This window comes from Bombina bombina, chromosome 6, assembly GCF_027579735.1.
Source record: "Bombina bombina isolate aBomBom1 chromosome 6, aBomBom1.pri, whole genome shotgun sequence".
Classification (NCBI taxonomy): Eukaryota; Metazoa; Chordata; class Amphibia; order Anura; family Bombinatoridae; genus Bombina; species Bombina bombina.
The window spans coordinates 81,996,089-82,007,282 of NC_069504.1; the positions used below are offsets into that span (position 1 = coordinate 81,996,089).

An 11,194-nucleotide genomic window follows, 5' to 3' on the forward strand; every position below is an offset into this window, starting at 1 on the left:
TTTATTGCAACAGAACAAGAATATCTTGTAATTACAAGGTGTTTACTGTCCCTTTAACAACAGGGAGTCTATATGCATATAGGGATACGGTTTATTACTTACATCCCCTGTAGCTTCATCAACCAAAGAAATCTGAGTTGGATTATCCACCTCTATAGCTACCTAGGTATAGAAAAAACAACAGCAATGACAATGCACAAATGAATATTACTATAAATAAGACACCTACTTTCCTAATTTCCACTATTTGTTTTCATTTCCTTCCTGTGGTCTTTCATCCTTTATTGCCCAAACCCCATTCACCGTCCATCAGAAATAATAAAAAGTCAAATGCAGCTGTCATTTGTATTCTATAGTTAACAACAGTATTTATTATCATACCAACAGTTTGTTCTTCCAACATATTGCCAAACTGTTTCCATATGATTAGAAAAATATTTAAATAAACAGAAAATCAGCTAAAGTCAATTTAAAATGAATAGTACTAAAACACTATTACACTGAAGAATTGGTCTCCCAAAACTTACCCTCCATCTGTACGCTCGAAAGAGAGAGAAAAAAAAGAGAGAGAAAAAAAAGAGAAAGAGAAAGAGAAAGAGAAAGAGAAAGAGAGAGAGAGAGAGAGAGAGAGAGATCTAAAAAGAGTGTGCTCTGCAGTTAGCAAAAAATACAAGAATTAAAATGTTCTAATGATTTTAATCTTAATAAAAATATTATTTTTTTACTCCAGTTTAAAGTGAAGGTCAATTTGGATGAATTATTGCCTGGTTTTTAATAAACCGATTAAAAACAAGGGCACTTTAATTAATCAAAATTGACATTTCACTCCTTTTCTTCAAAAACTTACCTTTTAATCCTGAATGCCGCTCCAGCGATTCCCCCGGCCGTCGGAAGCCTCTTCTGACGTCAGAAATGACGAATCCAGCTTCCTCCAATCACGGCTTTCCCCCCGGAGGGATCATGGCCTGATGCCTTTTCGTGACTGGAAGAAGCCGGATTCATAATTTTAGACCTGTGAAGAGGACTTGCGACAGGCGGAGGAAGTGCTGCAGCAGCTGACAGGATTAAAAGGTACGTTTTTGAAGAAAAGGAGTAAAATGTCAATTTTGATTAATTAAAGTGCCCTTGTTTTTAATAGGTTTACTAATTCATCAAAATTGACCTTCACTTTAAAAGGTATTAAAAATCCTTGGCCATGTATAGTTAACAAAAGTGAACTACTTTAATGCCTTCTGCATGTCCCCAGTGGAAATCACCCATACAGAGAAGCATATAGTTGTATACGCATCATGCATGCACTTAATTGTATACGCTAAACTGCTTCTTTGTATGTATCCATTTGTATGTGTTTACCTCTGTCCATATACACAGTACTGTACTGCACTGCTGTTATAGAACAAATACAGAAGGAATAGGTATATTTCAACATGAAGGGCACAAACAGAACACAGCGGTTATGTAGTCCATGCCCCACAGTCTAATTCACAGGGCATAAGAGTTATTTTTACATATAGGGAGACACGTGTTTAAATATTTACACTCTAAGTAATAAGCTACTGAGTATGATGGCAGACGTGTTTGTTTAAACAAAACATATTAAAAAATGTAAGTAGGGTGGGGGAATTATTCAGAAGTACTTACTATACGATTTTCCCAGAATGCATATTTTGGATTTGTTAGCAGCAGTTCCTTTGTGACTGGGGAACAATACAGATTGACTTTCAGGCTATAAGAAAAAAAAACAATCAATATTTTACTGAATATATATATATATATATATATATATATATATATATATATATATATATATAGATATATATATATACACACACACACATATACTGACAAAGAAAAACAGGTCAGATATTGCACATCACACCTGCACTCTAGTCTTCGTTTTAACAGAGGAGCCCGGAGCCCTTTCATGTGATCTACAACGAAAAAGACAGAATAAATGCATGCATATTGTATGTTTGTTTCTAACTGAAATGAAAAATAGCATAAGATTTTGCAAGAATCCTATGAATTTCACAGCAAGCAAATGTTTTCACTCTCAGTAATAAAATATGCTGAATTCTTTATAATCACGTGTTCTTAAAAAGACATTACACTATTGGGCACTACTCCAATATTATGGTTACTACCTACTCCCTGTGTTATGGTTATTTATTCCTGTACCAGTAGTTCTCTTCAAAGCCTGTTAGATTAACCCATTACTGGTGCAGTTGGTTACCCACCATATATTCATACAGACGTCACCATCTTGGAGCATTATGTGTCAGAAGCAGTGAGCATTCGCAGATCAGTTACATTACTGGGTTTTTGCCAGTTGTATTGTGCATGTCAGGCTACCGTTCATTATACAGAGAACAGCTTAATATTTTTACAATACTTGCATTGCTCTGTATTAAGTATGTGGCCTTTTTTTATATATATGTTTAAACTGTGTATAAAAACTGTAAAAATGTAACCCTCCCACTCTGTGCGCGCTAGCCTGAAGCTGTCCACGAAGAACCCAGGAACATCACCCATCTGTGAATATTCACCATTTCTCTTACAAGTGCTCCACAATGATGAAATTGCAGAACTTCACAAACTGGCACCTTTAGCGCTGCGGAATCTGTTGGCGCTCTACAAACAACCAATAATAATAATAATAATAAAGGGTTAAAAAGCTGAAGAAACAGGAGAAAAAAAAACATAAGCTCCGTAAGTAATAACCATTATAACCATTACATTTAAGTAATGTCCAGCAGTTTAATGAACCCTTAAGAGCAAATCCACTTCTAGTACCCCTTTTTTCTCAAAAGCTAAGAACAAAAATACATACTAAGGGAAAATAAGACGAGTTAAAGGGACATGATACCCAAATGTTGAAGCATTTGAAAGTGATGCAGCATAGCTGTAAAAAGCGGACTAGAAAATATAACCTGAACATCTCTATGTTAAAAAGAAAGATATTTTACCTCAAAATTTCCAAAGTATTCACACCCCAATGTAAAGAGACTTTAAGCAGCCAGTCAGGATGCTTGTCCCAGGACTTGCTAGGGAGTGGGCATCAGTCATGTTATTTTCCTATTCAGTTTAATTAAGTTCTATGAAATCTCATGAGATTTCAGCGATATCTCATCGGATCACAGCAAAGGCAAAGCATTACCTCATCATTGCTGATGTTGATTGGCTTTTTTTTTTTTTTAATCTAACTTGCAGCTGGACAGCAGCTGAAGAATAACTGTTTACACAGCACTTACTCTAGTGAGCTGAAGACATTTTGAGGTAAAATATCTTCCTTTTTTACGTAGAGATGCTTGGGTGATATTTTCTTGTCAGCTTCTTACAGTTATGCATATCAGTTTCAAGTTATACTATACAAAGTAGGATCCTCGCTTATAAAGTTATAGTAAAAAAACCAACAGATACAGGTGATTTTCTCCAAAACACCTTAAATAACAGACAGAGTGCAATATAGAACGATCAGTACCAGCAGGGGTACTTAATCAAACTAACATCTGTGGTGCTATAAACAGCTAAACTATAAATTATATGGCCAAGTGAATTGAAAAATAATATATCTGAATATAATATATACTATTAATTAATAAACAGATCATCCTATTTTGAGGTAAATGTTAAAGAATAGGAGGGGTTAGGTAAAATGATGTATTATTTGATAGGTAACAAAAAAAAAAACTCTTAAGTAAGAATAAACAAATTATAACCCTTAAAAATATAAATTCATAAAAAGATGCATTATTTAATAGGTAACAAATAGAAAACTCTTAAGTAAGAATGAACCAATTACAACCCTTAAAAATATCAATTCATACAATCAAATATCGCAATGGCAGTACATAATCAATCATGCAAAGCAATTCATGAATAAATTAAAAACAGAATATTTCATAAAAAACACAAAATTCTATATACAACAAACAATACTGGCCCAATAACAGGTTAATAAACTAAAAGATGGAGTGGTCTATATTAGACACCCTACATAGATATAGTGTAGTAAACTAGAAACTCAGTCTGTTATTGCATTAATCAATCTATGTTTTAGATGAGAGACACAGTTTCCTAAAGTTTCTTTGATGTTAAAGTTGCTCCGGCATTACAGGTGATTCCTATGCGGGAGAAAGGACAAACAAGACAAGAGAAACTTGTCACAAGCAAGAAAAAAGTTCCAATAAAGGTAATTAACGTCTTACTTACACAGGGTGGTGTCAGATGATTCCCAAAGCGTAGTCCAAGTTTTATTCTTAGCTCCTTGCAGCGGGACACTTGTTCTTTTGGCACAAACACCTGTGCAATTACGGACGAGAACGCCGACAGTTTCGGCAATACCGCCGTTGGCATTCAGATATTAACAGCGTGTGAATAATAGCAAGTACAGATCCTCAAGCGGATCAAAAACAGAGCAACACGTTTCGGCTAATACACCTTTGTCAAGCTCTCCTTACACACATAGCCTGGTGCCTTTTATATGGGGTTGTCATTAATTATTTAAGATGCTAGGTGTAATTCCTTCCAGCAGAAATTGTTCATTTGTTACTTATATATTCAACAAAATACTATTGTTCCTCGTAAAATGTTAGATTAATCTATATATAGACATTAGATCAATTCATTAATATAGTTACTTAAAAAAACAGGATTATTAGAGTTAAAAAATATTCTTCATAAAAGCACTAGTTACGATGTGCTTACAATCTAATACTTAATCTCCAATGTGGAGTCCATTATGTACCCAGAGGCAGAACTTTTTTTTTTAATTCTGTGATGACATTTTTTTTTAGTGAAAAAACTTTCTGCAGGTCATTTTTAAATAAAATTCAATTTTAAATTAGGCAGTTACACTAAGGCACCAGTTCAATTGTAATGTGTTAATTAACTGGAGAATAAACATTTTTTAAAGTTTTATAATATAGTGCAGTAGTTGAAAATTGCATTGCAAATTAGCTGCAGACATACAGGTGCATTGTTTATACAAACATTTTACATTCAGAAAAAAACAGCTTTGCAGACTGTGAAAGGCTAGGGGACAGGCTTGAAACGATCCCCGAGAGCCAGTCAATTAATGCACTACTACTTTGCAGCGCTACTTCATATTTGACTGTTCACTTCAAACAGCACGTTGCTCTGGAGGAACTGTGATAAGGAAAACTTACACAGTGCAGTCAGAGAACAGCTCTGTTTGAAGAGAACAGCCTAATGTGAAGCAGCGCTGAAAAGTTAAATCGCTAACAGTTCCTGTTTGTGTCCTGTTCTTTCTGCAGACATGCTGCATTTTCTGCGATGACATCTCAGATCACTGTATGTACTGCCTTGGGGATTATGTACCAAAAATACAAAACTACATATATACAAACATATAATCATACCCATCTAAAAAATTTAATTTTATAATCATTAAAAGTTTTGATATGGTGGCATTAATACTAATTTTTGGGACTACTTAATTTGTGAAATTTTATAGAATATAGTTATATTTTCCAATATCGCATATCATGTTATATATTTGTCCACTAGTTCATAGAAAACATATTCAACAGTACATACATTACAGCGGACATTAAAAAATATAAATATAGCCTCAAAGTAAAAACAATAATAGAATTATCAATGCAAGTTATGCGAATCTCTTCATGGGGCTATGGGAGAAAGCATACTTGCGGCAAACCTGGTCCTATATAGACGCTATATCAATGATATAGTCTTAATTTGGAAGGGAAGCCATCAGGATTTTGAACAATTCATTCTAAAAATGAATACCAATAATAAAAAACTAAAATTTACGAGTGAAAATAGTAATGAAAAGATAAGTTTCTTGGATCTTGAAATATATATTTTTAATAAAACTATTAACACTAGAACACATTTTAAGTCATGCCAATAATTTTATACATCAGACAAGCTGTCACCATCAGATGTGGAAGAAAAATATTCTCAAAGGATAATATACAATATATAGAAGAATCAGAAAGACCTCTTAGAGACCGCATTAGAGAACACATTCTATCGATTGAGAATCATGATCAGGAAAGGAATAAAGAACTCCCCATCCCAAAACATTTTTATAGTTGTAATAAACCAAACACCAAATGTTTAAAATATACTGGAATAGCAAAAGTAAAAAAGAATTGGAGAGGTACTGACATACACAACAGTCTACTAAAATTAGAGAGCAAATGGATCTTCGAAATGAAGACTCTGACCCCTAAAGGACTAAATCAGGAATTTGAGTTGGGATGTTTTCTTGCAGACTAAACATCTAAAATTGCTTAAATATACCGTATATAAATTTGTTTTTACTTTGAGGCTATATTTATATTTTTTAATGTCCGCTGTAATGTATGTACTGTTGAATATGTTTTCTATGAACTAGTGGACAAATATATATAACATGATATGCGATATTGGGAAATATAACTATATTCTATAACATTTCACAAATTAAGTAGTCCCAAAAATTAGTATTAATGCCACCATATCAAAACTTTTAATGATTATAAAATTCAATTTTTTAGATGGGTATGATTATATGTTTGTATATATGTAGTTTTGTATTTTTGGTACATAATGGACTCCACATTAGAGATTAAGTATTAGATTGTAAGCACATCATAACTAGTGCCTTTTATGAGGAATATTTTTTAACTCTAATAATCCTGTTTTTTAAGTAACTATATTAATATTAATGAATTGATCTAATGTCTATATATAGATTAATTTAACATTTTACGATGAACAAGAGTATTTTGTTGAATATATAAAAATTTCTGCTGGAAGGAATTACACCTAGCATCTTAAATAATTAATGACAACCCTTATAAAAGGCACCAGGCTATGTGTGTAAGGAGAGCTTGACAAAGGCGTATTAGCCGAAACGTGTTGCTCTGTTTTTGATCCGCTTGAGGATCGGTACTCGCTATTATTCACACTCTGTTAATATCTGAACGCCAACGGCGGTATTGCCGAAACTGTTGGCGTTCTCGTCCGTAATTGCACAGGTGTTTGTGCCAAAAGAACAAGTGTCCCGTTGCAAGGAGCTAAGAATAAAACTTGGACTACGCTTTGGGAATCATCTGACACCACCCGCTGTAAGTAAGACGTTAATCACCTTTATTGGAACTTTTTTCTTGCTTGTGACAAGTTTCTCTTGTCTTGTTTGTCCTTTCTCCCGCATAGGAATCACCTGTAATGCCGGAGCAACTTTAACATCAAAGAAACTTTAGGAAACTGTGTCTCTCATCTAAAACATAGATTGATTAACGCAATAACAGACTGAGTTTCTAGTTTACTACACTATATCTATGTAGGGTGTCTAATATAGACCACTCCATCTTTTAGTTTATTAACCTGTTATTGGGCCAATATTGTCTGTTGTATATGTAATTTTGTGTTTTTTATGAAATATTCTACTGTTTTTAATGTATTCGTGAATTGCTTTGCATGATTGATTATGTACTGCCATTGCGATATTTGATTGTATGAATTGATATTTTTAAGGGTTGTAATTTTTGATTCACACTTAAGAGGTTTTTGTTTGTTACCTATCAAATAATACATCTTTTTACCTAACCCCTCCCATTCTTTAACATTTACCTCAAAATAGGACGATCTCCTTATGAATTAATAGCATATATTCTATTTAGACATATTATTTTTCAATTCACTTGGCCATATAATTTATAGTTTAGCTGTTTATAGCGCCACAGATGTTAGTTTGATTAAGTACCCCTGCTGGTACTTATCAGTTTCTAGTGCTTCAAAATTTCAGAGTATTATGTCCCTTTAAGAGTGAAATTTACCAGGGTTCAAAATGTCCACTCGCTTGATAAATGATGTCTATACACTGGGCCAAATAGACACTAAGGGACCAATTTATTATATAGTGGACATGATTCGCTGTGGCGATTCATGTCTGCTGACATGGCTAAATGCCGACAGTATATGCTCTCGGCATTTAACATTGCACAAGCAGGACTTGAAGGGGATGTCAATAATACCAATCGTATCTGATCGGGATGACTGCAGTCCGCCACCTAAGAGGTAATGTACAAGTTAAGGAGCAGCGGTCTTATGACCGCTGCTTCTTAACTTAATTTTCCGGCGAGACTAAAACTACAGGGGTAGAAAGCAGCATCTGCTGCTTGATAAATCTACCCCCTAAATGTATATGTTTATAATAATTGTATTAAAATGACTTAATTTGCTATGGTTTAAAATAAAAAAATATAAACAAAATGTGCAGCACAATATGTGAAGAGGAAATGGGGTAGTGGGTGTGGTGTGGGCAGGTGATAGGTGGCATCAGGAGTGGCAAGTGATATTTTGGCCTGGCTAGTAACTTAGGACTTGAAACTATGCGCTCTGAATTTAATATTCACAGTTGGACAATTTTCAAAACGTTGGACATCTTTACAAGTAGAGGAGATTGAAGGATGGGTGCAGTGCTGAGATTCCAACATTTTAGCAACAGTTTCTCTAACTTCTCAATAATACAAAACCTTTACACTTTCTAAATTTTAAGGACAGATTCTTAAGAGCTGGTAAGAACAGGCTGAACCCCTCCACTGGATGCATAAAGTCATATTTCTCAATGCTAAAAGCTGAAATTCAGTGAAACCTTGTCAGGTAATGTGTTTAACAGCATAGAGGCTGGTCCCAAGCAGTGCACAGAATATGGGGTCTTACTCACCCTTGTGACAATGAGACAGGAAGTAAGCCTTGGCAGACAGATTCTCCCTGTCAAACCTGTCTATAGATATGCTGGGATACTCTTTCATGCGTCCAGGGAAGGAGCTCATGTCGCCCGCAGACCCTCACAGCCTTTACCTGGGAATGTGCAGAAACCCCGGAAGCTGTTTAGCCACAAGGCGGCGACATTCTGTGCGTGTTAGCCAATCAGCAATCAGGACTCACATTCATCTATTGCTTGAAAAACCAATAAGCGTATAATGTAGCCAATAATCAATGTTACGCCAACAACATTACAATATGGAAATGGGTTTTATTCTCAACTTCACGTGTGGAACATGTATGTGAACTACATAAAAGAGCTAAATATGTATTTTATTTGTTCCGTGTCTTGACTTATCCATAACCATGTCCTGTAATTTGTTAACTCTGGACAGCACACATTATAAAATAATAGCGCACAATATAAAAAAACTTTTTATTTCAACATATATTTTTTGCGATAACAATACATTTTACATAAATCTGGGTTATGTTATGTACGGCCTCGTGAGAGATGCCCTCGTCGTAATCTTGCATTCTAATTGGCTGTTATGGTGGCAACCACCCATCTGTTCTTGGGTTAGTTCATATTTGGCCTTTTTCTGGCATTTGCATCACTGGTTGCTATGAAACTGGACGCTTGACACAGTAACTGAAGTGGAATCGGATTGAGAAATCGTTGTTCTTAGGACATTTTCAGTGAGGACGCGACCAGGCGACACTGAACACCGAGACTCACCCAGAGACAGACTAGGTAATAGGTCAGCGCATTACTTATAGTTTACTTACAACCGGCACATGCCACATGGGATATATTATATATAAGCCTGGGCAAAGAAATAGCAGATGTAGTAAAGGGAATATATTGCTATATGTTCCTCTGTTTTCAGTGATACATTTACATGATGGGGTGTATTACATTGTTCACAGATTGCTCATTTACCTTTATTTTGTTTTCTAAAATAACAGCATTTCAGTGACGTGCAGTGACATCAGAGGCTGGTGAGGCAGTGGCAGGATACGCCTTCATTCTTTAGATATCCTTTGTTGAAGAAATAGCAATGCACATGGGTGAGCCAATCACATGAGGTATCTATGTGCAGCCACCAATCAGCAGCTACTGAGCATATTTAGATATGATTTTCAACAAAGGACATCAAAATAATGAAGAAAATTAGATATTAGATGTAAATGGGAAAGTTATTTAAATTTGCATATGGGTTTCATATGGGTTTCATGTCCCTTTAAATGGTGTCTTGGAAAACTGGTCAACTTAGTAAACATCTGATTTTAGTTTAAAGGATTGTAACAGAAACTCTTGCCAGATAACACAATGCTTGCTCTGATTATGAGATCTAGAAATCCATTCCCATTAAAATATGTTTAAAACATACTTTTTACTTTAATGCTGCAAATTATGCTTATAGATTCTTTCATTACATAAGGGATGAGAGTCAGAGGGGGAGGAAGAGAGACAGAGAGAGAAAGAGACCATGGGGGAGAACAACACATAAGGAGAGAGATGGCTAGATATATAGAGAGACACACACACACACACACAAGGGGGGGGGGGGCACTGCATTTTAAAGTAATAAAACAGCAGAGCTACAGAGAGTTCAGAAAATTAGTCTATAATTTAGTGTGAAGTACAGAGGCAAGCTGCTAAGTTAGTGGGTGTAAAGTTTGAGTAAACAAAATACAAAAACGACCCTGCTGTAAAAGAGTAAACAAACACTAAACCACATTCATTAAATTATCATTTTCACTAACAGAATCCCTATCAGTAAAATCTTACTTTAATAAGATGTGGGTGAAACACTGCTCTCTGTGCCTCTCTCCTGCTCTGGAAGGATTCAGGAAGTGACAGTGGCACATTCCACTGCACTTAGAGGGGAAGAACAGAACTCTCTTTTTCACTTTAGCAAAGCTGGCAGCTTCACAGGACAGCAACAAAATATATGAAAGTTGTTTTTTTCCGTTTTTGTTTTGTTTTATATGATTTAACATCCAGCCCCAACCCTATGTTCCACTTACTAATGCCTCTCGCTGGATTGGTTCAGCCCAAATAGGACTGCCTCAAATAAGTAGTTAATGGGCCATGCAATGATCTAAACCACTTGCATCCAGTAGATGGTACAGCATGTTGTGTAATGGTGGGCAGACCTGCTTGTGCCTCTTCATTGCACAACATATAGCTGTAAGAAAAAAAAATGCTGGGAACATTTTTTTTTTTTTTTTTTTTTTTTTAAAGCCAATAAAAAAATATATATTTTTGCCCATATGAGAGGTGAAGCACTGCCTCACCTGCCTCTAGTGACTGCACATCTCTGCAGCATTTGCGTGTTGAAACCATCATCTATACTAAAAATAGGGCAGTATTGGTTATAGGAAAGTTATTTAAAGCTGCAGCAGAAATTAGCCTGCCAGTTTTTGTTAGTCGGGAGAGAGACCA

At 35.2% G+C, this 11,194-nt stretch overlaps 1 protein-coding gene across 1 annotated transcript in view; it reads right to left on the minus strand.

Annotated features, from left to right (window-relative positions):
• Positions 1 to 8,839, minus strand: part of DCLRE1C (DNA cross-link repair 1C) — a 147,721-nt gene extending 138,882 nt beyond the window's left edge. Inside the window, exons 1-4 of the mRNA XM_053716501.1 lie at positions 8,702 to 8,839; positions 1,880 to 1,931; positions 1,642 to 1,726; positions 103 to 162 (exon numbers count right to left, since the gene is read on the minus strand). Of these exons, the coding sequence (XP_053572476.1) occupies positions 103 to 162; positions 1,642 to 1,726; positions 1,880 to 1,931; positions 8,702 to 8,810 (306 nt within the window). The 5' untranslated portion in view covers positions 8,811 to 8,839. The remainder of the gene's footprint in view (positions 1 to 102; positions 163 to 1,641; positions 1,727 to 1,879; positions 1,932 to 8,701) is intronic.
• Between the last annotated feature and the right edge of the window lie 2,355 nt (positions 8,840 to 11,194).